Source organism: Silurus meridionalis, chromosome 17, assembly GCF_014805685.1.
Source record: "Silurus meridionalis isolate SWU-2019-XX chromosome 17, ASM1480568v1, whole genome shotgun sequence".
NCBI lineage: Eukaryota > Metazoa > Chordata > Actinopteri > Siluriformes > Siluridae > Silurus > Silurus meridionalis.
In genome coordinates this window covers 13274398-13301387 of record NC_060900.1, presented here as the reverse complement: position 1 = coordinate 13301387, position 26990 = coordinate 13274398, and the positions used below count along the sequence as shown (strand labels likewise).

The following is a 26990-nucleotide window of genomic DNA, read 5'->3' as shown; positions in this document are numbered from 1 at the left end:
CTTTCATTATGTCTTTTGTAGTCTTTTATGTAATACATTGCTTTCTGTATTTACTGTCAGGTGGCAAAGATAGCAAGAGCTACAATAAATGCTTTTATGAAAAAGATACAAACAAATCCGAGTCACAAAAAAGAATTGTGTAGAGAAGAAACAGCCTTCAGGTCAGACAATGTACGAACAGATTATTAAAGAGCCAGGCAAGGATCACCAAATGAAAATAACTTTTCAACCAGAGGTACTGTAGCAAACATGAACAAAAGGCTTGGTAGGTCAGATGTGAAAACAGAATAAATACTTTGGTCTATATTCAGCCAAAGTAAAAGTGTGCTAGACTTCTGTATATTTTTCTCAAATAGCAAATAGTTTAGAATAAAATTAATATATTTTTTAAGTTATAATATCAAATATTAAATAAATCTCAGTAATATAATACAGTACTTATTTAGTGATGAGTTCCTGGGCTCTTGGCCAATTTTCTGCATTTGAAGATGGCATGCAGTTGGTTCAACACTAGGTAAAATCTAAACCATGTACCATATAGTATATATTAGTGAGCACATTGTAGGCCTTTAATAAAAAGGGTTGCTGTGTTGTCGTCATATTGGCTTAAAAATGTATTTTGTTTTCAAGTAATAATTACATGTTTCCAAAACATATGGCTTTTGTTCCGCACTGGCAGGTACAGGAGCAATAATAGAAGGAATGTTAGTGTCAGTCACTATTCACATTCACTATATGAAGAAAAACATATATAAATGTAAATGATGACTGAATTATTCCAAGAAGATTTTATATTCTGAAGCCAGCTAGGGTACATTAGGGTACATATTGGTACATAAAACTAGATGTTTTTAAAGTAACCTTTAGTTTAATCTAGACATAAACCTGGATTGTTATTACATTTTGTAATGTGTATTGTTTCAAATCATGTCTCACATTCAAATTAAAACCTCCAACTTAGAATTTTTATCCCATCCCACACATAGTACACGTGATTAGAGCATGGGTAGCTTAAAGGTGAAGTTATAGTAATAACAAATGCAATGCCAAATAATTATATTGCATTTTTGGAACTAGTAAGAAATGCATTTATTTATATGTTGGCACTGTCAGTCTTTGCAGCCTGAGTTCTTCCTTTTTGTGATATACCTTTTGGATGGTCTTACGCATAGATTACACATCCAGCAGTCCACAGCCAAATTTGTGTACACCTTTCTTTAGTCTGTATGCATCAGGATTTCTGAAGAGGCAGTCAAGGCTAATCTGCCCAAAGAGTTCCAGGACTACCCAAACACGCAACTTGCCACTGATTGCATAGAGCTGAGGTTTTAAACACTATCCTATTCTGCTCAAAGTGTTCTCCTCATACAAGTTGTATTGCACCTTCAAGGGCTAAATTCAGTATGGCACCATATGTTGCAAGCACTTTTTTGATCCCTGTGTGTAGGATATGTCAGTAAGGACATTTTGAAGCAACCCAGGATAGCATCTCTTCTAAAACCGGGAATGGCAATTATGGTTGATAAAGGTTTTTCTTTATTGTGAATGGCTGTGTGCCTTGCAAAATCTACAGACCTTCTTTCTTATCCAAGGAACAGATGTGATCTGATGAGGTGAGGGAGGCACAATCCATTGCTTGATTTGCTAGAAGAAAATACCAATTTATAATACAAAGTTTTCAGTAAAAATTTTAATGTATATCTTTTCAATAATTGACCATCTCACAGTGTGATAAACATTATTTACAGTACTATGGCGAAGTACACAGCAAAACTACAAACTGAAACTGATCAAGCATTATGAATTTTAAAACATGGATTTGAAATGACAGATTAATTCGACGTTATACTCTGATACAATAGAGTTTATTGTGGCCTTGATTTATCTCAAAGAAACACCACCACTGGTGTGCGACATTTGGATGTCTTTAATGCGCATGCGCGTGTGTGAGTCCACCGCGGAAGTGATCTCGCTATATGACTACAGGTTGTTTTTGTCTTCAGTCGAGGCAAGATGATTTTGACGTGAGGTATTTTTGGACGTAATTCAAATAGTCGGTATTTTTGGACGTAATTCAAATAGTCGGTATTTTCTTGATTTCGCACCTGGTATTTTTTGTAAGATATTAAATTTTTGAGTGCATTTTTAAGAGAATAACTAGCTACAGATGGAGCATTAGCATAAACGCTAGTTTTATTTCTACCTGCTTGTATAAACCTTAAGATTATGTTTTGCCTTTAATAATGATAGTATGTCTTTATATTGCAAATATGTAATATGCAATATGCTGTGTAATTGTACGGGCAATTACAGACCTGCAAAAACAGAAAGAAAATCAGTCTTATACTGATGCTGTAACTTATAATGATTATGATTATTGGTAATGGTTATGATTCTGCTTTGCTGCTTAGGTGGCGTGTGACAGATTGATAACTAACTAGTTAACTGGAGTTATCAGATCACCTACACCACAGTGTGATCAGTTTATTATTAAATGGACTGAAGAGGGATAATAAGGAGAGAAAATGACAGCTCGGAACACTGTAACTGGTGGACTGACCAACAGCAAAGTGAGATACTCCAAACTAGCCAGTGATGATGATGGCTACATTGACCTTCAGGTGAGAAAGCTTTAATTACACTAAAAACTTTACACTTGCATTTAAGTAAAATTGATAAAAGGCACATGACAGTAACCTATTAATATATATTTCAGTTCAGTTCACATCGGTGACATGGAAAATATTTTATGCTCTTTCTTTTTGCTTTTAGTTCAAGAGAAGCCCACCCAAGGTCCCCTATAAGGCAATCGCCCTGGCTGCTGTTCTCTTTCTCATCGGCTCCATTTTAATCACCATTGGCGCTCTTCTCTTAGCAGGATACTTTGAAGTTCATGATGTGAGTACTTTTTACATATTCAACCTTTTTTCCAAACATGAAAAGCCATCTTTTCTTAACCTGTCATTAGCATATACAGTGACTAGGACTAGTGCACATTATGGAATTTATATACTAGAGAACTAGTTACTTAACTAACAAGGACTTCTTATGCATTTTTGTACATTAAAATTATACAGTAGAAATCCTGGCCCTGTGGCATAGTGAATTCCATTGCGACCCACACTTTGTATAAGAGTGCATTTATATTTGTCCCTATAAGTTTATTCCCTCAAAAGAAAAACAAAAGTATTTTATTTAAATGTATTTATTCAATTTATATATATATATATATATATATATATATATATATATATATATATATATATATATATATATATATATATATGCAAGGTGGTAACAAAAGTTTTGAGACTAATGGTGCTAACTGGTGCTAATCTTACCACGTGTGTTACAATGTCTGGACAGCAAGTTATAAAAAAGCAAATGTGAAATTCCGCATGAAGCAGCACAAATCGGTCACAGAGACTTTTAACTTGGCATGCGGCTTGATACAGTCGTTCGAGGGGTTTTGAGTCTCACGTTGGCTTTAAGAGCGGAAGAACATCACTGGAAGATGAGGAGAGAGCAGAAATACATTTAACAAGATCAACCCTTGAAAATGTGAAACCCACCCGGCAACTTCTGAATGTTACTCGCCATATTTGGTTTCGTTAAACTTCGCCTTCTTCCTGAAGATGGAAGCTCAAAGGTCACTGTTTTGACACAATTGCGGAGATCCAACGCGAATCGCAGAAGGTGCTTGACACGCTTCAAAAAGAAGACTTCCCTCCATGGATCTTCCCACTTCGTCCAGGCCTGCCTCTGGATAGTGTTCTCTTCGATTGGAGGCCACTCTGTGCGGCTGGGGATGGTTTCTCATCAACGCCTTGGGTGGTTCCATGAAATTCCGGCGTAAGAACAGGAGCTTTGAGGATGGATTTGGATTTATGTCAACAGTCTGCTATATTGACTCAGGACTACAGTTTGCTTCTGATCAAGATCACTGTACCTTGCAACATTGTGTATCTGCAATAAATGGACATTCGGTGCAACCCGGATGAGGATGGGTTTCCTTTTGAGTCTGGTTCCTCTCAAGGTTTCTTCCTTATGCCATTTCGGGGAGTTTTTCCTTGCCACAATCACCACCGGCATGCTCATCAGGGACAAACTCACTTACAAAGAACATACTTACTTTTAATCACCACATTATCTGTGTAAAGATGCTTTGAGACATTGTTCATTGTTAAAAGTGCTATACAAATAAAAATGAATTGAATTGAGAAGAGGTGACCATCTGTGAGCAACAGTATGGTTTCATGCAGAGGAAGAGCACCACAGATGCATTATTTGCTTTGAGAATGTTGATTGAGAAGTATAAAAATGGTCAGGAGTTGCATTGTGTGTTTGTGGTTTTAGAGAAAGCATACGACAGGTGCCGAGAGAGTAATTGTGGTATTGTATGAGGAAGTCAGGTGTGTCAAAGAAGTATGTGAGGGTGGTGCAGGACATGTATGAGGACAGTGTGACAGCAGTAAAGTGTGCAGTAGGAACGATAGACTGGATCATGGTAGAGGTTGGACTGCATCAAGGATCGGCTATGAGCCCTTTCCTGTTTGCAGTGCTGATGGACACTTTGACAGACGAGGTCAGACAAGAGTCTCCGTGGACTATGATGTTTGCGGATGATATTGTGATTTGTGGTGAGAGTAGGGAGCAGGTTGAGAAGAGCCTGGAGAGGTGGAGGTATGTGCTGGAGAAAAGTGGAATTAGGGTCAGTAGGAGTAAGACAGAGTACATGTGTGTGAATGAGAGGGAGGGCAGTGGAGGGGTGCAGTTGCAGGGAGAAGAGGTGGAGAAGGTGGAGGAGTTCAGGTACCTGGGGGTCAACAGTACAAAGTAATGAAGAGTGTGTTAGAGAAGTGAAGAAAAAAAGTGCAGGCAGGGTGGAGTGGGAGGAGAAGAGTGACAGGAGTGATTTGTGATAGAAGTGTATCTGCGAGAGTGAAAGGGAAAGTTTATAGGTCTGTGGTGAGACCTGCGATTTTGTATAGTTTAGAGACAGTGGCAGTGAGTAAAAGACAGGAGGTGGAGCTGGAGGTAGCAGAGCTGAAGATGTTGAGGTTTTCGTTGGGAGTGACTACGCTGGGCAGAATTAGAAACGAGTTTAATAGAAGGACAGCGCATGTAGGACGTTTTGGAGACAAGTCGAGGGAGGCTTGTTTGAGATGGTTTGGACACGTGCAGAGGAGGGACATGGAGACTCGGTAGAAAAATGCTGAGTATGGAGCCACAAGGGAGGAGGAAAAGAGGGAGGCCAAGGAGGAGGTATATGGATGTGGTGAGGGAAGACAAGCAGGTAGTTGGTTTGAAAGAGGCAGATGTAGAGGACTGGTGGGTGTGGAGACGAATGATCTGCTGTCACGACCCCTAAAGGGAGTATTTGAAGAAGAAGATTATGTAACTCATGATGGCAGCAGTATAATGAATTCAGAACTCTACAAGAACATCCAGTATGCCAATTTACAGAGAAATGCATCCCATCTAATTGGGAGGAACTTCTCCATGCAGCAACACAATGAGCCAAATCAAACTGCCAACACAAAGGACTTCATCAGGGAAACAATATGGATGCTTTTAGACTGCCCAAGTCATTCACCAGGCTTATCCTAATTGCATTCATTTTACCTTCTGAAGAGGAGACTGAAGGGAGGGAAAAAAACCACTGTTTTTTTTTTTGTTGTTTTTTCGCAAGTAAGGAATATGCATTCAAATATTAAGCATCATTTACTTAGTAACTTGTCATTCCAATATATTAGAAAAAAACATAAAACTGAGCAACCTGTAGAAGAATAGAAGCTAACAATGTAATTTGTAGGCGGTGTTTGTCTGTTAATTGATGTGCAGATGAACTCATTATTTGCATTTTTTATCCACATTTAATTGCAATAAACTAGAAATGTCCTGAATCAGAGTTTGATTTATCTATTTAACTCCTTGACTCCTAGTGCTTATAACTGAGCTTGTAAACAAAAAAACTCTCTTCTGATTAGCCCAGGTCTAAAGCTCCTGTGCTTTATGTTGCTTGTGAAAGTGGGTGAAGATATTTGCTGAATGGTGGAACGATGTGAATTTATAAAGAGTGCGGCATTAAGTACTAGTTCTATTGACAGTACAAACATTACATTATTTGGTTGGGTAGACTGTATGCAATTTCAAGTCGTTAATACAGACACATACTTATCACAAATCAACACAAAGGGTATTGAATCAGAAAACCCATTTGCAGTTCATGAACTGAAATGGAATGAGATTAAGAATCATGCATTCTGATCGCCCCATAGATGGTGTAAAAACTACAAATATCTCAAATGTTTGTTTTGCTATTTTTTTTTAAACAGTGCGCTCGCTCTGTTTGCTAGTGCCATTAGAAAGCATTCTCTGAAGGATTTAAAACAACACTGCTGATCCTCCTACATGATAGAAAATAAAAATCCTAGTAATCTGACCAGAAACATCTCATGATTATATTAACTTTTATGTATACTGCCAGAGTTGATCAATAAAAGTTCTGATCATGTACATGTACAACTTTAATCACTAAGAGTGTGCAGTAAACATTTAATAAAACAATTGTATATAAATACTTCCTACTGTTAATTCTGAAAATAAATCAGTTAAATCTTGAAAAAAGCTGAACACACTATTCAGGGTATTGAAACCAACCGTTATAATGTTTCTGCTGGGATGTGCTTCTCCTACTGTAATAAATCTCAGTCATCGATTCGGATTGACTAAAGACAAGCAAGCAAACACGACTTCACGACTCAGTCCAGATCTAGCTTGCACTCCCACACACACAGATGAAGCTGGGTCAATATGTTTTCTCAATTAAAGAGATAAAACTGGCCATCAGACCTTTAAATGACATTAAATAGTCTGAGCAGACCATGTCAGCTGAACATGGCCAGAAAGAATGAGATTAATGGTAATTAGTCCTAATGGTAACCCACAATTCTTCCCTACCAGTGCAGTGGTCAGATATTTAGCTGATTGTCATCTTATTTATTATTATTGTTGTTTTGAGATTTTTTTTGTTCACAACACTGAAATATGTAGAGATCTATGGCCAGTTTGGAATTTTTCCATAAATGACTATCTTTTATTTTGCTTGCAGCACCGTGAGCGCACCATACCGGTCCTCATCATTGGAATTCTAGTCTTCATTCCAGGATTCTACCACTTACGGATTGCCTACTATGCCTATAAGGGTTACCGCGGCTATTCTTACGATGACATCCCAGACTTCGATGACTAACATGGAACAGTGTTTTACCAGTGTTTATATCTGATCTCTGAAGACACAGATCTAGACTTCAATCTAAAGAGGCTTGAATTTGTGCTAGATTTCATGTTGCATCTTAAAGCTGGTAACCTGAGCCTCAAGAATCCAACATACGGATTTATATTTCATAAAATGGAAAAATTTAGCATTTGTGATGCTTTTCTTATAATGCTGATTAAAAAGGAGGTAAGAGAAAGTAAGCAATTTTGAATGTATAGTTATTTTCTGTTCAACTTTTTACTCTTTTGTTTGATGTGTTACTACTTTTAATACTATGGATAATAAATAAATGGGGTCCTAAGAAGAACAGGATCTTGTAATTTTCCCTGGGTCAAACAGAGGTCTGTTAGATCACAAAGGTTAATAATCAATTTGATAGTAATACATTATGATTAGTTGTTCCCATGACAGGTTCCCTGCTGAATATTTAATCTTGAATAATTTTAATATTGAATAATAAAATTTTATCTGTTGAAAATGCTGATGATCGTGTGTGATAAAGCATGCACTCTTTTTTTAGTTCATGTGTTTCCACTTTATTGTAATTGGTTGATCTCTATAGAAAAGAAAATAGTTTTTACAATATTTACACAATAAATACCGCTGGAGCAAAAGCTTTGGATTGAGTGGGGTTGTAAATCTCATGTAAACAAGTGGGCAATGTGGGCGTTTAATTTATACATTTCCTATATATGATTGAATACAATATAAAGCGATAATTTATGTTAAGTTTTCATTACACGCGCGAGCGCACACATACAATGTCCAGTTATTTGATAGATTTGAAAGCAAGCTGCGAAACGTACTTTATGTGGCAACTTGCGCCCTCTTGTGGCTTGAAAACGAATACAGTAGAAAGTACGAGCAAATGTTTCAATTCGCCTTGTTTTGTTTTTTATTTTATTATTTTTTTGTGATCAAGTTTTTGGACCTTTGCACAACAGTGTGTTGTGCTATGTGTATATAAAACTACATGTCTGACTGTAGACCTGTTTTTCCATAAAGCCGCATTTAATGCACTAGTCTTCTACAGTATATCACATTAAGCATAACATTAATTTAAGCTCTTTCAGCAGTGAGCTTTTTCACATGAATTACAGACGTTATAAAAGTTTCATCCTAAAATAAACATTACATTAATAAATATATGTTTAGTCCTTACTCTTGGTTTCTTGTTTAAATTAAAATAAGGTGTTAGGAAATGAGGCAGGACCAGAATCTACAAAACGAATGTTAGTTTTTGTAAACCCGGGACCACTGGCGGTCCCATTGAGAAACAATGGGGCAGACTTTGTTACTATGCAGTTTAGATCAAGCTGACAAACGTGCGAGTGATTTTTCAATGCTGAGAGTAAAGAAGAGGGGGGCCGATTGAGGGAGGGAACGAGGGAAGAATGGAGGGGAGGGAGAAGAGGTGAGGAGTAACAACACAAAGTAGACGCTGTTCATTTCCATGCACATGGCTCCTAGAGGCAATTCCAACTTATAGAAAGCAGCTCAATCCATTGTGCTTTTCGTCCGCGGCTTTAGTTCAGCGATTAAAAAAAAATAATATATTATAAACTTAAGACAAGAAAACGGGGAAGTTTAAGAGAGAGCGCGCGCGCGCGCGTGTGTGTGTGTGCAGCCTGCATCGAGTTGCGTGTTGCATTGCGCATTTTGGACAACCTGTGGCAGCAGGTAACGAAGCCCGAACTCGCTGCAATCAAGGAAATAGGAAAAGCATTGCTTCAGGGCATTTCAGGTGAAGAAAACTTGAGTTTCTTTACTGGGGGAAAAAACTACTGGAGCACCTTTTTCAGTTGGGCACCTGATACTGGAGGATCATGTAAAGCTCCTAGTCAACAGAGGCACGAGTTCTTTGAGCACGAGGCGCCTAAAGCAGCACCTAAACAACCTCTATCTCCAGACACATATTCTGGTTTAGTGTGGACACCTTGGCTAAACAGGACAAAAGCCCAGGACATATTGGAATACGAAAGAAGCAGAACCATCCATGGGAGTGATGTCTCACCGAAGGTGCAGAGCCTCAGGTAAAGATATGCATGCAATTGATCCCAAAGCTCCTAAGAAAACCACGCATGCGTTATTTGTAGTATCAGTTAATACACACCTGGTGTGAAATGTAATTTAGTGCCCACTATTGATATAGAGTCTAATAAAACACTTCCATTACTAACCGTACACCACCCAACACAGGATTCCTGCTCATAAAGAATTCTCACACACCCCCATGTACTTATGTTAGTCTGTGGTTATGCCATGTGTGCCTCAGTCATCTAACATGCTGGTTATTTAGTTCTGATGTGTGTGTGTGTGTGTGTGTGTGTGTGTGTGTGTGTGTGAACCACTCTGCTACTGCTTACTATTTGTAATATTTGTAGGCTGATAGTGGCAGCTCAGTGTTCCATGTTATGTTGGCCTGCTTGTCAGAAGGTCGGGAGTTCAATTCCTACACATGACAACTACAACTCCTGGGGCCCCTTAACAAGGCCCCTAACTCTCAAACCTGAAGTTTTATATAAATGAGCCAAATGTATGTTGCACTGGATATATCTGCAAAATGCTGTTAGTGTATATCAAGTAAAACTCAAGTAAGCCTTCTCAATTAACTGGCAATAAGTGGAATCAGTGGAAACCATTATGTGGGTTTTGAGTTGGAAGTCTTGACACTGCATAGTGCAGGGGTTACCAACATGGTGCCTTTTCTAAAAATAGCTGTTTCCTACCTTGTTAAATCATTGTTGATAATTATTATGAGAAATCATTAACAGGATCAGTGTCTTTACATAGATGAATATCATTAATTATTAATAATAACATATAATAAAAGGTAAAATGAGCAAATTTGTTATTTCAGATCAAACTGAAAACTGTGTGTATCTAACTGGTAGCCCTTCACATTAATCGGTACCCAAGAAGTAGCTCTCAGTTTCAAAAAGGTTGGTGACCCCTGGCATAGTGTATGACCTGTCTCATCTTATTTATGTAGTGTGACATGCTTTGGTCCATGTGATTAACAAGTTATTATTATCGTAATAGCTTGTTACTAGACCTGTAGTTCTAATTCTATACCGGTTTTTTTATTACTTATTTTTATAAACATAATAAATAATAAGCACCATTCCTGCATGGTCACCTATAATACATACAATACACTAATTTTCAGCACTGTAACATGATTACACTTGCTTTAATTTTTTTTTTTTTTTTCTTGACTTTATCTAATTGGTGAATATGTTCTTATACCTTTCTCTTTGAACTATAAACTGTGGTCAATGCTAGTTTTGCACAAATTTAAATAGCCTTATAAATGTGGACTTCTTGAACATAATGTGAGCTGTCATTGTAGCCACAGTCCATGTTGCTTTGTCCCAAGACTTTTCACCTGTGCTACAGGGTTTTAGTAGGTGCACCAACAGCACAATTTGCTTTCCTTCTGTGCTGTTCTTATTGAACAAATGTCTGTCATGTTATCATAGTGGATCACCATTAACCATTCATTTGTTTTGGTGTTTCTATTAAGTAACACCTGTTTATTATATGGATAAATATAACGTAGGAATTATTATTGTATAAACTCACTGGCATTGTTTCAGTAACACTTTTACACATGGCTCTGGAGTGAGAGTTAATGTTTAAAGGAGGCACAAGACCAATTACTTCATCACTGCAGTACTGCTAGATGTCTGTGGCAGTAAAACGTCTGAGTGCACTGTTATTTAACAGTTTGAATGATTATGCATTTAGTGGTAGAGTGGTAAAGATATATTTTATAGTCTGTGATTTTAAAATGATTATAACATTTTGATGCTCAGTAAAGTAAAAGCAGAGATGCAACTTTTAACTAAAAGATCTTTGTTTTAAATTAACTTCTCACAATGCATATTTATACCTTTAACCTATTTTATCTGTTCGACTTTTGAGGTAAAAGATGGATCTTCTATGCACAAGACACAGTTCAGCATCTTTATATCATTATTTTGTGACATAATAGCACTGCATAAATTATATTTATAGTATATTACATTTTGAAGATTATTCCCCCCCCCCCCTCAGGTTAAATATTATTAGAAATGACTCCTAGTTTAAATTCACAGCAGGCTATATGTCATCTTTAGTTTGATTTAGTTTAGATTGGTGCCATCTGTTATTTTAACAACCCGTCAGTTTGTTGAAGCAAATAGGAGGTACCTAGGTGGTACAAGTTATCTTCGGTATGTATAGAGCAAATGGGCTTTATGACACTGTTGACATCAGAGGACATTAGTACATTTTCCTTTTGCCATCTCAAGGCTTTAACTTCAGAAGAACAACTATGTGAAAAATAAGCTCTTAAAACAAGCTACTAGTACAACACTAGTAAAACTGCTGTTTCATAAAGGTGAGCATATATATTTATTTAACGTGGACATCTAATTATCTAGATATCCAGCAGCTGATCAGAGAGGATGTGAGAATTCTATTTTCTTTGTTCAAACTCAATAAAAGTGGTATGCAATGTTTACAGCATTTAAAAAAAAGTCTTAATTTAAAGGGTAACAATAGGATACATGGTACTTTTATAACACATTTATAAGCTTTTTATAAATATCTCGTAAAGTAATGGTGGAAAACATGTAAAGTGATTTCAGTTGTATATTGATAGTTGCAACTTTGTCTTTACATAAGCCAGAGAACAACAATCATCAGTTATATATTTTGCTTGCTGATTTTTTTCATGACTTGGTCAGAGCATCTTCTAAAGAAGCAGGTCATGTGTGAGGTTCAGGGATCAATGGTTTGTAAGGAAGAACTTGACCAGATACAGGAGCTGGGTGACTTCAGATTATATTATTAATTATATATATATTTTTTTTTTACTGAAACACACACACATACACACACACACACACACATTTCAGGTATGTGTGCAAAAAATTTTTTTATTGCATGAGTATTTTATTACATACCATCCTCAGTGTTGCATGACAATTTCATCTAACAAACTGCCAAGTCTCAACATGTAGATGAACTGTTCTTTCCCACTTTGTAGGCATGTAATACACTACATACAGGGTAATATTTACTCTTACACTACCTGACAAAACTAACTGAGAAAAGCTAACCACTCGTGACTGATGGGATTAAAATGGCATGGATCCAGGTGTTCATTTATTTATGACTATTACTTATCTTTGCTAAACAGTTAGGACAAAAAGCTCTAAGGTCATGTCAGGCCAACACAAGAAACAGCATTGCTTTTCACCCCAGGTAACACAGAGCGGCATAGAAAAATTGGTGTTTTAGACCACCTAGGCATAAATAGCCACTGGGGAATACATCTCCCAATGTCTATCACAAAATCATGTTCACATTCACGTTCATCTTCATTCTGACTGCACACACCTGAGCTAAAAGCAATCAAGACCAAGTGAATTTAAGGACTTTAGTGCAATGGATTGAGTTTATGGTTATGAGTATGTTTCTGGTTTCCGGTATATATTTATGTCTTTTGACCAAACAATTCTGGTTGCATTTTGCTTGACATTCGCCTGTTTCTTGACTCTCTTTCTTCACTATATTTGCTCATTTTTAGTCTGTGTGAAAATAAAGCATTGTAAACCTGCAACTGTCTCCATTTCACTTACCTGATAGAATAAGCAAAAATAACTATTACAGGGTGGTATGGGAGGAGACATGTCATATGTCAAATGGATAAAGGGTCACTAGTTTCGTTAGCATTAATTGCGTTTTAAAATTTGCAAAGTTCTTTCGGTTTATAATCTTCACTGTCGCAGATACAATTATGATTTCAATACAGTATTCAATACAATTAGCTAAGCGAGCAGGAGGGGATCAGCCTCAACCACAGACAATCTACCAAACAGAGGAATTTTTGTCAAGAATCGGGACAAAAGCCGGATGTAACGTGTGGCTACTAGTTTTAGATCACTATCATTGAACCAATTCTCACCTTGTTACTTACCATGGCCAAATGTTTCAAATAATCTAATAATTGTCCCCCCATCTATTAGTAGTATCCTTTAATAGTCCTATGATATAGCATATGTAGACATATTTGAACTTTATGGCTTGGACTTGTCAGCAGTGTTAACAGAGATATAAGATATAGAGTCCATGTGTGCAGAAGACACACAGTAGCTAAATACACATATTGTATTTGAAGATTCACTCCCATCTCCCTTTCCTCTGTGTTCACCTTGTTTCAAAAGCCTGTCACAAGGCACCCTTGTTCTACAACCAGCCTGCTGAGGGGACACACAGGGAGACATGAAGCCCTACTGCTTCATTTACTTAGAACAGTGGTTCTAAGCTTCTCTGCACATTTTTTATGAACATATATGAATCCTTTAAGATATTTATTTTGATCATAAGTTATTATCAGACCTCGTTTATTCTTTTTTTGCCTGCCTTAGAGTAAGGAAAAAACACATATGCTCCAAAATTTTTCTTTTACTGTTTCTGCAGGCTGTTTTGGGGGTCTTACTTTTGAGAAACTTTTATTCTTTCCGAGGAACAACAATATTTTATTAAAAGTATTTGATTAAATTATGTTAATTTGCTGTTGCATTGAGCTAAACCAGGAAGTCTTACTTCTCCAGGGTTCTTAGATGTTCCTGTTCTTAGTGTCTGTTTGGGGTTTACTGTGCTCTCCTGATCCGTGTGGGTTTCCTTCGGAAGATTTTACTGGATACTGAAAATTGTACCCAGGTGTGAATGGGGGTAAAGAGATCTGTGTGTAGTGCCCTGCAATCGACTGGCATAAAATCCAGATGGTAAATGGTGTGACAGTCATTTCTTGAAAAGGCTCCAATAACCAGATTCAGGATTCACCCACAAGGAAAGAAGGAGCATTTGATGGTTAGGGGTCCTTGGTTCAGGGATCCAGCAGTGTTTGTCGTGCATTTTCACTCACAACCTGCAGGTCACTAGCGTGGCAGCTAACTGGTGAGCTGTCAGTTACCAGGGCTATCAGTGTTCACCCATTAGTATTCTGATACAAAAATAACTTTAAGTATGTTTCTATATGCAAAATATCCAGCATGTAGCAGGCATTACAGCTAATATTATAGCATATCAGCTACTTTAGTCATTAGAAACAGTTATATGTAATTTGGCATTGTTGTGTACAGTATATTGCCTTGTAAACTCATATTTTTCTGCCCAGATTGCTTTCTTTACTTGTCTGAATAGTGGGTTTGATGTTAATCTCAAGACAGATATTAGGTTTCCTCTAAAATGTACTGTTGCACAGTAGCCTTGTTCTGATTTAGAATGATGCAGTTGCATGCAATGTGGCCTAAAACTGTGCAACAGCAATACTTTGTTATGCCTTGCATTGAATTTCGTATAGGCAATTGTCTTTATATTTACAATATAAGCAATGAAAGCAAATTACAGAATAAAAAAAAAAACACACTGTGTAAATGTGGCCATTGTGTGCATCATCCCCTTCTTTCTCCTTTTTGTCTTAGAATAATATCTATGATATATTATTGATATGTAATAATATGTGTTTTTTGCAGAAACTTATTCTACAGCATTCAGTCAAAAATATATAAATTGCCCAGATGGGACATTGTTCTATTGGCAAGATATTAAAATATATTTTGCCATATACTGTTTGCCAGAAAGAAAAACCATTTCAGAACATGTGACAGTGGAGAATTAATGTGAATGTCATACCTGTGGTTGTTCTGAATGATATTACTCAGCCAAGGAATCTGACTTTCCACTGAGTTGAAAAAAAAAAGCCTAGAAAGAGTTCATCCTTTGTTTTAAAGTTTGCTACTGAGCTTTTGTGAATTTTTCATATAAAAATGGTATTGTAATATACACAGTAGTTATGTGGCAGCAGCACAGTGCATAAGAGCATACAGATGCAGGTCAATAGCTTCAGTTCATTTTCACTACGTTCATCAGAATGGTCATTTGGTCATTCTCTAGAGGTCTGGTCATTCTCCTTTGATCTCTGTCATCAACAAGGTGTTTCAGCCAGTAGACCCTCTGCACATGGGTTTATCTTTGTTTTGTTTTATTTTATGCACAGTTATTTGTAAACTCTAGAGACTGTTATGTTTAAAAACCTCACAAGATCAGCAGTTTCTGAAACACTCGAACTAGACCATCTGGTACCATCAAACATGCTACAGTTAAAGTCACTAAGATCACATTTTCCCCATTCTGATGTTTAATGTAAATCTTAAATGGAGCTTTTGACCTGTATCTACATGATCCTATGCATCAACAGGCTGATTAGATATTGTATAAATGAGCTGGTGTACATGTGTTTATATGGATGGTTAGTGTGAACACGCTATGTGGCTTTCATTATACACAAGAACATAAAGAATTATAAATAAAAATTGTACTTGGTTGCATTCCTAAAAATAATCATCCTATTTACTGGTGTAATTATCTCAAAGTGCTAAGCTGTTATTAGTGGATTTACATGGCGTATGTTTGTCTGCATGTGAGAGGTGAAGGAGGTGCTCCTCTCTGATGCTCCATCATTTGCCAAGACATTATTCAATTTACCTCTATTTTATTGTTCATGTTGATTGGAACACAATTTTGTATTAGCACAGAACTGCACAGAATATATTCCTACAAAACCCTCTAGATTCAGACTAAAGTTCAGTGTGCTTAGCTGGAGCATGTGAATTCCATCCTGTTAAGAGCAGTGTGTTTAGAATGATATGCTCATGGTTAATTTTGATAATGTTTAATTTGACAATGTTTTCTAGATATGCTGCCCATTTGCCTGGGTTTGCCAAACCAACAGTGTGGGTGTGGGATTTGTGTAATGGTCTGATATGATTAGAGATCCAGCTGTGTAGGTTTCACGTGATTCCAATTCTCCGTTGTGCCACCTTGATCTGTTTGATTTGTTCTGTTTCCAGACGTATAAAAATGTATACAGTGCTTCAAATTAGTTTGTAAAATTGAAAAGTTAAATGATACGAATGCACTAAAAACTATATCTGGCTGTTCTGTAAAGGAATGATCATTGTACTGTTCCAAACCTCAGCTCAGACAGTTCACTGTAATGTCAGGATGAAGGCTAGAGGAAAGAATGCATGAACTTAGTATGGTTTTTAGAACGACTGCCAAACTCTGGTAATGGGAGACGAGTGACTGACAAAAAATCTATTTGTTCATTTGGGTTTATAAAATTGTATCTGATCAGTTTTTTTTTTTTTCAGCATTATAAATACTGTATGCAGTTTAAATAAATGTGTATAAGTAGAGAAACATACAGAAAACATACAGAAATTAATCAGATATTTAGTTATTTGCTATCGTGGTTGCAAATAACAAAATTTCTGATTAATTTTTGTATGTTTCTCTGCTTATATTTTATGATTACTGTTGTATTGGCAAAGAAATCAGTGATCCAATATTTGTATTTGCTTCTCTTTTTCACAGAAATGTGTGATGGTGTGTGAGCATTTGCCATGGGACAGAAGAAACTTTGGCTTCTGTGTGTCACATTTGCTTCTTTCTTCTTCCTTACAAGTAAGTACTTTATAAATTTTTCTAGGGCCTTTTGCATCGTTTACTGTCTTACTGTACTCTTCTGTTCTTTTCTCTATTTTGTTATAATGTGGTAAACTCTATACAAGTTTACTTTGTCTTGCTTTGCTAATTTTACCCTAAAACATTTTACTTCTCTGAGGTACTTCTTACTTCACTATACATATTTTTCTGGACTGTTGTCCCACCTGCAGTGACAATGTCTTAGGTGACAATGTAAATCTTTATGAAAGCAAAACAGGGACATACAATACCAAGGAATTGTGAAATTATATATATATATTCCTAATATATCAACTATAAAACTTTTAGTCATGTGTTCAGTTATGTAAATGGTGTTGAAATTTACTATATTATATTAGAAACAAATGCAAAATAGAAACAGGCTTCTAGACTTTTATACCCCACTGTAGTTTCTCCCACTGTAGTTTTCTAACCTCACTTTATTATTTATTCCCCTGTCCTCTTTGTCTGGAAGCTATTTTGTTTTTACTCTGTTTGCCCTCCATAAATGCCACCCTCTCCTAATTTTCTTTTCCAGTATTACCATATTTGTATGTCTGATATAATTAACACAGAACACAGAAACTGGTGGGGACGGATTCAGTTCAAACAATTTACCATAATCATTCTGCGAGGGATCAGACAGTATTGTCCTAATGCATAATGAGGGAGGATCATGAGACAATGTATTTAGGGGCCAAATCTAGACTAAAAAATATATATTCTGCAAATCCGGATTTTGATCCATCTGGGATTTAAGCTCTCCCCCTTTCAAGTCAAGGCATGGGTCCATTGTCTGTTAAAGAGAGAGGGGGATGTTGATCGGTCACAGGTCACATGTTTACAGCAGTCTGAGGAGGGTGCATGTTGTGGGCCATGCTGTTATCTCATGTTATCAGAGAGCATCACCTTTGAGAGATTACTTCTAGACAAATGAAGGACAGTTCTGACAACAAGGTGAAAGATGACCAGGTTAACAGCAGGCTGAAATGAGGGTGCAATTTGTGAACCTGAAGCTCCCCTGTGGAGACCTGGTTGCTAAAAAGGTCTTTCAGCATCTTAATGAGTCTTACTGTGGATCTGAGTGGAGAACTGTGTGGTGCTTGTACTCCGGTTTGTAAATGTTTGAACATGCAAGATGAGTTCTGACATATTAAAATAGATTAGCTAAAAGTGTGTATTTAAGATGAATCCACTTTTCAGTCTGTGTCTATGAGAGCTCAGGTTACTTTTTAACATCTATTAGAAATAAGTCAAGGCGATTGGACCTGTGTTATCATCTTAAAAACTTTTTGCCATTTTGTCCCAGGTAAGTGGTGAAAAGACATGCAGTGGGCATTTACACATCAACGGTATCTCGTAGATATAATACTTATGTACCCACTATTTGTCCTGTGTCAGTGATTTATCACAACATGTGTATTTATGCTCTGTGTGTGTATGTGTGTCTTTGTCTTGTCCCAGATCCATCACCGACTGCTGAAACGGTGGTGAAAGGAAGAGTAGGGGGGACTGTAGAAATGGGCTGCACCCTCCCCTCTTTATCAGATGGGGTCATGACTCCGAATTTATTCCCTCTGCACGTGGTTGAGTGGGTGCGGCTGAGCTACAATGTCCCCATTCTTATTAAATTTGGAGACTACACACCACGTGTGCACCCAAATTATAAAGGTGAGTTTCATTTGTGCCCAGTACCCTCTGAAATCCTGATGTCTGAAGAATAAAGTAAGCAAAGTTGCAATTAGTGTATGTTTTGTGTATAGCACAAAAGTTCTTGGTTTATTTATATGTTGGGTTATGACAGGGGTAAAATAAACAGTAGAAACAGGCAGGAAAGTGTTCCCTTTATTTCTTCTTTAGAGCACAATAGTGCTTGTTTACTGAAAGAAATGTAGACAATATAAATGCTTTATGGTAACTCAGAACAATAGGCACGATTGCATTCACTTTAAAGGCCCTTAGGTGCTTTCATTTAGGTAATTTTTTATTCAAAAAGACTGCTTAAATGAAAAGAGAACTATTTTTCTTGATGATAGTGTGTGCATGGGTGTGTGTGTTTATGTGTGTGTGGGGGTGAGAAGGTGGGTGTGTGTAAGCATTTGATCATAGAAAGAATATCATTAAATAGGTGATCCAGCCCAAATAACAAGGACCCTGTAATTACACTGAGTGTGTCTAAGTGTGTGGGAGAAATGGCACTAGGAGGGAAGGGAAAGAGGAGGGAAAAGCTTTTATGGATGCAGTGAGGAGGGGCAACTTGTGGGGGAGGTGGGTATTCAGAGGGGTCTGGATTAAGGAGCATGGGGTTGGCAGGTTGGGGGAATATGTTGTTCAGTTGCTGTCTGGGTGAGTATTCAAATTCTGTATGTCTGGCCCACTGAGAGGCTAAGGATTTTATTTTTACTGCAGGATGAAAATGTGAAGCACTGGAGATAATACACACTATAATCTAGAAATGATAATCAGACATTATCTCATGAAGAACAAAAGAAAGAAATAACTCCCAGAGGCTTTTCTCCCAGAAGCTCCCTGATGTTAAGCCACTCCACCCCTTCTTCCATAGCAAAATCTGATCCCAAGCCTTATCTTGGTTAATGCTGTTTACTTTTGATGGGCTTTTATTTCATGTGAGCAGGTTTTGATCTAAGAGAAAATTATAATTTCTTAATTTCCCCAATGGACCATGACACAGATGGGGCCCTGCCTGACCTGCACCCGAGCTCTGTGCTGTCACTTATATGAGCCCTTTAGGGAGAGCAGCTGATGCAACATCAATTCAGATCTATCAACAACACTTAAATAATGAGCAAGGAATAAGGGACAATATGGTTATCGTGCAACGTGCATCGTGTCCGAATGTACATACTACTTCTGAACCAAATTAGAAAGGTGCAGCATGGGTACTAGTGGAGGTAGAATAGGGAGTGTCATATTCTAAAATTTCCTGTTTTTGACACATTTAAAGCAGTGTAGCAAATTCCTATCTACAAGAAGGCACTGCTTAATTTTGCTTTCCTGAATAAGATATCATTTGCAAGAAAACATTGCATGAAACTAATTATACAAATGCAAAAAGCTGATGATACACTTGGGTAACCACTTATTCTGATATGGTATCAAAAACCCCAGTCATCCAAGATTTTTAATACAGACAAATTTTATAGTAATAACCATTCATTGTACACATATCTGACATCTTCGTTTAACCAAACATGAGCCTTATTTAACTTTAAGAACGTGTATATTAACTACCAATGAGGAGTTCTTTCTGAACAAGCAAAAGTAAGCTGGTGCTGGTTATACTGCACTCTCTGATTCTGCTCGTTTATTTGACAATTTACCAGCAAATTTGAGACATTTGTTGCTTGCAGGATAAGGTATCAGGTAAGTCTCAAACTAGCACAAGTGCTAATTGCATTCCTCTGCAATAATCAGGAGCCATGTGTCTCGGCTACTTTGATCATGCCCTGGTGCTGTTGTGATAACCAGAGAGATCGGATTAAAAGAGGTGTAGCACAGCCAGAGTCAAAAAAGATACACACTTAGAGAATTAAAAGATTTTCTGTATTGTCATAGGTAAGTAGATGTTGATTTGTTAAGTTTAATATTTAAACATACTGTAATCATTCTATTTCTGATTTACATGTCCTTGTGCAGTAATATCAGATGATTTTTGATGGATAAAAACGTGAGTTTCTTCCTTTTCTTGTGCTTCGCTAGATGATTTTGCCTGTGCGCCGCTGTCAGAGCCTGTTATCCTAAGCAGAGGTAGATCAAATGCCCCGGGCACAAAGGAAATGAAAGCAAAGGCCCCCTGTAAGAGGAGGGGAGAGTGTATTTCTCTCAGGCCAGGCTGGCCAGGTCTCTACCACTTTATGTTTTTAGCAGGGCCTGCTTTTAACCTTTGCACCATTTTTTCCTTCTTGCCCTTTGCCTTTTAAAAGCCCATTAAATATGTTGCGAAGTCAACAGCTTTGTTTCCTCTCTAAAACTTTTCAGAATCTCACTGCTTTGTTTTAAGCAGAAGCATGGTACCATGCCTGCCATTCCACAGAACATGAAAAGTCTGCTCCTGTATAGACCATTTATAGGTTATATATCACTGAAAGAATAGCCTTTCTCAGTCCCACCCACCCCTCACTACTCAGTTAGTCATTCATTCATTCATGGATAATTCTCCAAATCCTTTATATTTACTTAGAAGAAGGTTTGCCCTTTTTTATAGCCACTGTTCTTGTCACACATATTTTTGCACCTTACTTACTGTCAACAGAAATAAAAAAAATACTTACTATGTGTTTAAACAACACATGCCAGAAATAAATTGTTCAAACCTATTGTACTGTTAAATCTGGACCCAATATGTTGTTACCCAGGGGACAAAGAACCCAGACGAGCCTGCTATTGTGTTTGAGCTCTATTGTGTAATATTACTGTGTTTGGTTTTGCTTCCATTGGAGAGAATCTGTACTTGGGAATGCAATCCAAGAGGGCATGGCACGGTTTCTGTGTGTGAAACCACTCATGGGTGACCATGTTGGCACTCATGAAGGTGTTCAGAGGGTCAGAAGTTTGCCTTTCTTGATATACTGACCTTTAATAAACCCTTGATTTGAATTGCCAGTGGTTAAGGAGCAAAATACATCTACTTATTAATGTTCAATTGCTTTAATATATTTTAAATGCTTATTACGTTTATGGCAGTTGAAAAGAGCAAAAATGTGTATGTATAAAAACCTGACTTTTTTCTGGGGCATTTAGGTGTATTCTTGGCTGAAACTCACATTTAGGCACTAAAAACTTCTAAACTGAAGTCACACGGTCATATCAGATTGCTGACTTTTGTTAAATGGTTTTATATATTTTATATATTTACATACATAATTTCCATTTACAATCAAGTACAAGTACAATCAGCTGGGTTCATAATGCACACAAGACAGGAAGTGCAAATTGCTAAATTAACATATACAAATCTCAGAACTGTGCAACATATAAGTACCCTTTTTTGCACTAGATCATAAACAATCAATAAAAAGCCTAAAAATGAGTGATGAGGTGAAAGGATATAAAGAGTATATATAGGATGAAAAAGTTGGAAGACGGAAAAGATGAAGGAAAAGAAGGAAGAATAGTACATGGAATGAGAGGAGGTGTAGAAGAGGTAGAAGTAAGGAAAGTTGGAGATAACAAGTAGTAGGAAGAGAGGAGCAGGGTAGAGGAAAAAGAGGAAGAGGGGGGAAAAGAACAGCATAAAAAGGACCAATAAGGGCCATGACTTCACCCAAGGACAGATACATTATTGTCTTGGGACCACACAGCAAGACATTATTTCTATTATCATTAATATTCTTAAGGAACAAGACTGGAAACAACTGCAGTTAAGGCGGTTTATTGTGGGTTTTGTCTAATTCCACTGTTCAGCGCTGGTGAAATGCTTTTCTATTAGTGGAAATGAAAAGCATTGGAAAGAAACCAGTATGATATAAACACTTCTCTGTATTCTCTCCCAATATGTAAAGATATAAAGGTGTTTTTATCTGTAATGTACTTATTTGTTTAGAGCTACAGGCCTTTTTTGTCAAAGATTACAGAATTGTAGTTATCTGAGAATAAAGCAGTAATTTAATTTACATTGGGCTTGTTCTGCAGAATTTATTGGTTTCTATGGCTATGTTAATTGTTTGGAGAAATATGTGGTGGGTACTGAGTTAGGCATGGTTATCCTTGTTTGTGTGCAGTGTTCTGCTCTTGGCAAATGCTAGCCTTAGCCTCTTCGCTGGTGTAGTGAGACAGCGAGCGAGTTCACTGTAATCTATCTCATGACAAAGAGCCATTCATGCGAGGGTTTAACTGATTAGGAGAGCACAGTGGAGGATTGGGGCTGAGGGACATTCTGAAGTTAGGCAGAAAGATGAAGGGAGGCGCTTAGGTTTTTTTTCATGGGGCGTGGCATCTAGATGTATTATTTTATTCAAATCCAAACATATCCCAAAATGCAACTGGGCCACGACTCTCGTTAAACTCACACAGGGTTGAACAAAGAAAAACGGGCCTCCTTTATACAATGATCCATCGTTTCCCATAGATTGCTCACTAAGACCCCACCCCGCCCCAGCACAGGACCCCACTGCAGGGGTGCCTTAATTTATGGATCAGAAAACCCGCACAGATATAACAAACATTTACAGTCCACTGCCTGTAGACAATTTATTTATTTAAAAAAATGATAAAATACATTGGAAACATATAACTTAATATAGAATACAGTAAAGGCATCTATTCTGTAGCATCATGGGGAAAGTGTTTTTAAGTAGGGGCCACTATCTTCTAATCTACATTCTTACATAGTAAACTGACATTTTATAATGGCAGTGATGGAGACACCATGTCATATGTGGGGAGAGAAGTAAATAAGTGTGAGAAAATGGAATAACAAGTAGAGGAAAGTTAAAAAAAAAAAGGAGAAATGCATGTATAAATGTTTGAAGAAGTCAGAATGTTACAAGAAAGATATAAGATGTTAAGAGAGCTTAAGGGGAACGAAAAAGGGGCATTTATGAGTAGGTAAAAAAGTAACTTGGAGAAAAATAACATCTAGTGAAAGAGGAATAGAAAAGATGGACTGCAAGATGGAAGAATAGCAACAGAACGGATATTTTCTGGGAAGGAACGTAGGGGCATATCTCATTGTCTTTGTCTGGAATTCTTGTGCTGTGATTGGTCAGGCCTGGATGACCTGGACATCATGCCAATAAAACAATGTGCAGCATGATGGACGTGTCTGGAGGAAAATTACGGGGAAAGAGAGGTCAGAGCTCACTGAGTACAAAATGATCTTGGAGGATTTATTGATCCTGAGATTCCCACTTATACCTCTTAAGGAATTTTATCACTGCGGCAGTAGTGTAGTATTTCAGTTTATTGTAATACACCTAAAATGTATAATTATAATTATTTGCTTATAATATTAATATTTCATATTAATGTACCCAAATGCATTTGTTTTGAATTGGCAAACTATGCGTTTCATATTGTTTGATCTTGTCAATGTAACTTTAAACACATTTACAGATTATTGATTTTGGTCATGGTTATGAAATGATCAAAGATAAATGTGCCTGAAGCAAAAATAGTCACGTTTTTCAGCAAAAGAAAGATCTTTTGTTTGCGCTACGATTGATTATATGCTCTTTTCTCTTTTCTTTTCTGTTTCTTTTTTCTCTTTCTCTGTATCTCTCTCTCTTACACACACACACAAACACACACACAAACATGCACACACAATTTGCTTTTACCTCCTATTTCTCCTCCTAGCGTTCAGCCTTATTTATCTTGATTCTTTAGCCATTTTAAATCAAAACACACCATTTTCTCCCCTATATGTAATTTTACAAAAAACAATGGTCACAAACACTCCCCACTTCATGAGCCTGCCTTCCTCCCATTCCTATTGCCCTGTTGTCTTTCTGCAGCAAATGAATTCAAATCCAAACTCCCCGCCCCTGGGTCCATCTCTATGGTAACCTGAGAATTAAGCAGGGTAGCAAGGAGCCTCATTTTCCCCCATTGATGGATGGCCACACCGCAGCAGGAAAGGGTTAAGTGTCCAATAGAAGGATTATATTCCCACTGCAGCAGTTGGAACATGTGCAGCCATGACTGAGGGTATTGCACATTCAGTTTTTATGTGCGTGATTATGTATGCAGATTTATACTCACTTTTTGTGTTAGGTGAACCTGAGTCAAAGTTGTTTAATGTAAGAAAGCCCTCATTTCTGTGTTCTAGAAAGGCTAGCATTCCCTATATATTAGTTGAGCAGGGCACAATTCTGCCCTCAGATTTATGCTTTTTATTCTTTACCCTATTTTACCTGGCACACTTTTTTTGTGGATGTTTTTTTTTTGCATTTTTGTAGGAATCAGTTCAGAATACACCTGTGACATCTTCAAGAATATATTTTATGGGAATCTAATTGCAGTCTGCTCGAGATAATCTTGAAATCAAACAGTGAGGAAATGGGATGAGCCAGAAGGAGCTCACACGAGAGATAAGAGCAAATTCCGCCCATGCTTTAGCACACCTGCTGTCACATCTGTAAATGTTTGCCCCTCTCCCTGTTCTTTTAATAACCACCTTCCCCTTCCTGATGACCCATATTTCTTAGAACATAAACAGACCCTCCTTTTAAGAGACACCTCTGTTAAACTGCTTCAGGGGGATGGGACAAGAGCTTTCATCATGCAGCAGCGAACCCCAGTGAGAGCATAAACATTTACACAGAAAAATGGGCCTGGGGCTAAGGGTAATTCATAGTCAATGTATAATAAAACCTGTGGTTATAAGATTACTTGATTGTGAGAGTTTTCTACCTAGGGCAGTCTGTGGAGTAAAATATCCTTTAGGTCTCTGTATATTGTGCTCTACATGAGAAGTACTTTTGAGTGAAAAGTAAAGGCTAAAACAATTGAAAAAAATTATTTCCAAGAACAAATGGCATGAAGTGCTAACTACACATTCCTCCATATTTGTTCTGTGTATACAATCACATTGGCAATGATGTTCCTGTATACTTTGTGCGTCATTAATTTAAACCAGTGTGTTTTTAACTTTACTTTAAATCTACTCAGCTGACTCCTCTGCTAGCACAGTTACTGATGTGGAGTTAATAAGTTTCCTTTAGGATGTCAAGAAATGACTAGTGGTATTGAAATTTCTTTTTTCAAGCCAAGTTAAAATTATTTTACAGTAAGTTTCCATGTGTTTGTTTCATCACCATGGACTTTGGTTTGCACTGAAATGAGTAAATGTCTCCTTCCAATGCACTTTTAATCATCACCTTTAGTGAAACCCCATCAGCCTGAAATGTTGAGGCAGAGTGTATAGATGTAGAGGGCCTATGAGACGAAAGGGGACAGTTAGGAACTGCAAAAGCAGGCTTCAGTATCTAGGCAACTGACAGATCGAGTTTCTGAGAGCCAGGAGATGTCAAAAGCAGAATGACAAGAACAGTGGTGGCCAGATTGAAGAGACAGCCTTGAGGCTTTTGTGTGTGTTCTTTCTGATTTTTCATTCACTCAGAATGAAGAAAAAAAACAATGCCTTCATTAATATTATAGTATCCTCTCCATAAGTTCAAATTCCACACTGGCATGTGAAATTTTATCAATGTGTGAGTCTGTGTTAACTTGAAGCATCCATTTAATTTACTGTTCTTTCATAAATCTGGCTTTTTTCAGTTTTGTATAGTTATTGATTGCAAGCTAAAGCATTAAATTCATGTAAAGTGTTCAGATATTATATATTATAACTGTATTATTGGCAGGGTGGATTTGTGAGTTTGTACAAATTCTTCTATGCTGTAGCATTACATATCCCTTCATTGGAATAAGGATTCTAGCATAATAATACCTATGTGTACAGTATAATGCAAACCATGAAGACATGGTTTGCCAAGGTTGGAGAGGAAGAAATCGAATCGCCTGTATAGAGCATTGACCTCAACCTCACTGAACACCTTTGGGATGAATTTAAACACCAGCTGCACCCCAGGTCTCCTCACCAAAAAAATCAATGCCTAAAGATCTTGTGGCTGAATGTGTCAATCCCCATAGCTATGCTTCAAAATTGAGTGGAAAGCCTTGGCGGTTAATACAAGAGTTAAAGGAGAAAAAATCTGCAATAGAACGTTCATAAATCATATCACTGTGATGCTTAGTTGCCTCCAAACTGTTGACTGTATTGCATTGTACTTCAACACTTTAATTCTACTGTTTTATGTAGTCATATGATTATATTGTGACATGTATGGATCATATGTTTAAAGTTCTTGCAAAAAAGCTCATGTTCTTATGTATATCTCAAAAGTTTAATTTTTTTAAAGTGATTATGTTTTATAACTTTCTTATGAATTTTGCTGTCTCTCTGGCTCACTCTGTCCTCAGGCCGTGTGTCTCTGTCTCGAGGAGCTTCTTTAGTTGTTGATGGCTTGACTATGGAGGATGAAGGCTGGTTTGAGTGTCGCATACTTTTCCTAGACCGAAGCGCTGATGAGTTTAGAAATGGGACGTGGACTTTCCTGTCAATCACAGGTATGATTCCTTACATCTTGAGACAGTAGCTTAAATAGATTTAGCCTGCTGTAACTGCCTGCTGTAATGACTC

At 37.2% G+C, this 26990-nt stretch overlaps 2 protein-coding genes across 7 annotated transcripts in view; both read left to right on the top strand.

Moving 5' to 3' along the window:
- The first annotated feature begins 1911 nt into the window (after window positions 1-1911).
- tmem230b (transmembrane protein 230b) lies at window positions 1912-7766 on the top strand. 3 transcript variants are annotated; one of them, XM_046870278.1, is made up of 4 exons: window positions 1912-2029; window positions 2412-2621; window positions 2773-2898; window positions 7115-7766. In XM_046870278.1, the coding sequence occupies exons 2-4, from the start codon at window positions 2526-2528 to the stop codon at window positions 7253-7255; spliced, it is 363 nt and encodes a 120-aa protein (XP_046726234.1). In that variant the 5' UTR covers window positions 1912-2029; window positions 2412-2525; the 3' UTR covers window positions 7256-7766. The 3 variants fall into 3 exon arrangements, with proteins under 3 accessions (XP_046726234.1, XP_046726233.1, XP_046726235.1); XM_046870277.1 differs by having other exon boundaries at window positions 1948-2024; XM_046870279.1 differs by having other exon boundaries at window positions 1951-2008.
- A 962-nt stretch (window positions 7767-8728) lies between these two features.
- igsf9b (immunoglobulin superfamily, member 9b) overlaps window positions 8729-26990 on the top strand; it is a 34418-nt gene continuing 16156 nt past the window's right edge. For all 4 annotated transcript variants that reach the window (XM_046872297.1, XM_046872295.1, XM_046872294.1 and 1 more), the window contains exons 1-4: window positions 8729-9315; window positions 16715-16804; window positions 18290-18496; window positions 26771-26917. In XM_046872297.1, coding sequence (XP_046728253.1) covers window positions 16744-16804; window positions 18290-18496; window positions 26771-26917 — 415 coding nt within the window. In that variant the 5' untranslated portion in view covers window positions 8729-9315; window positions 16715-16743. The remainder of the gene's footprint in view (window positions 9316-16714; window positions 16805-18289; window positions 18497-26770; window positions 26918-26990) is intronic.

Excerpts from the sequence above, each read along its gene's own strand:
- tmem230b (XM_046870278.1), top strand. The coding sequence starts at position 2,526 with ATGACAGCTCGGAACACTGTAACTGGTGGACTGACCAACAGCAAAGTG. Across the intron at positions 2,622-2,772 it reads ATGGCTACATTGACCTTCAG|TTCAAGAGAAGCCCACCCAA; the intron begins GTGAGAAAGCTT and ends TTTTGCTTTTAG. Across the intron at positions 2,899-7,114 it reads GATACTTTGAAGTTCATGAT|CACCGTGAGCGCACCATACC; the intron begins GTGAGTACTTTT and ends TTTTGCTTGCAG.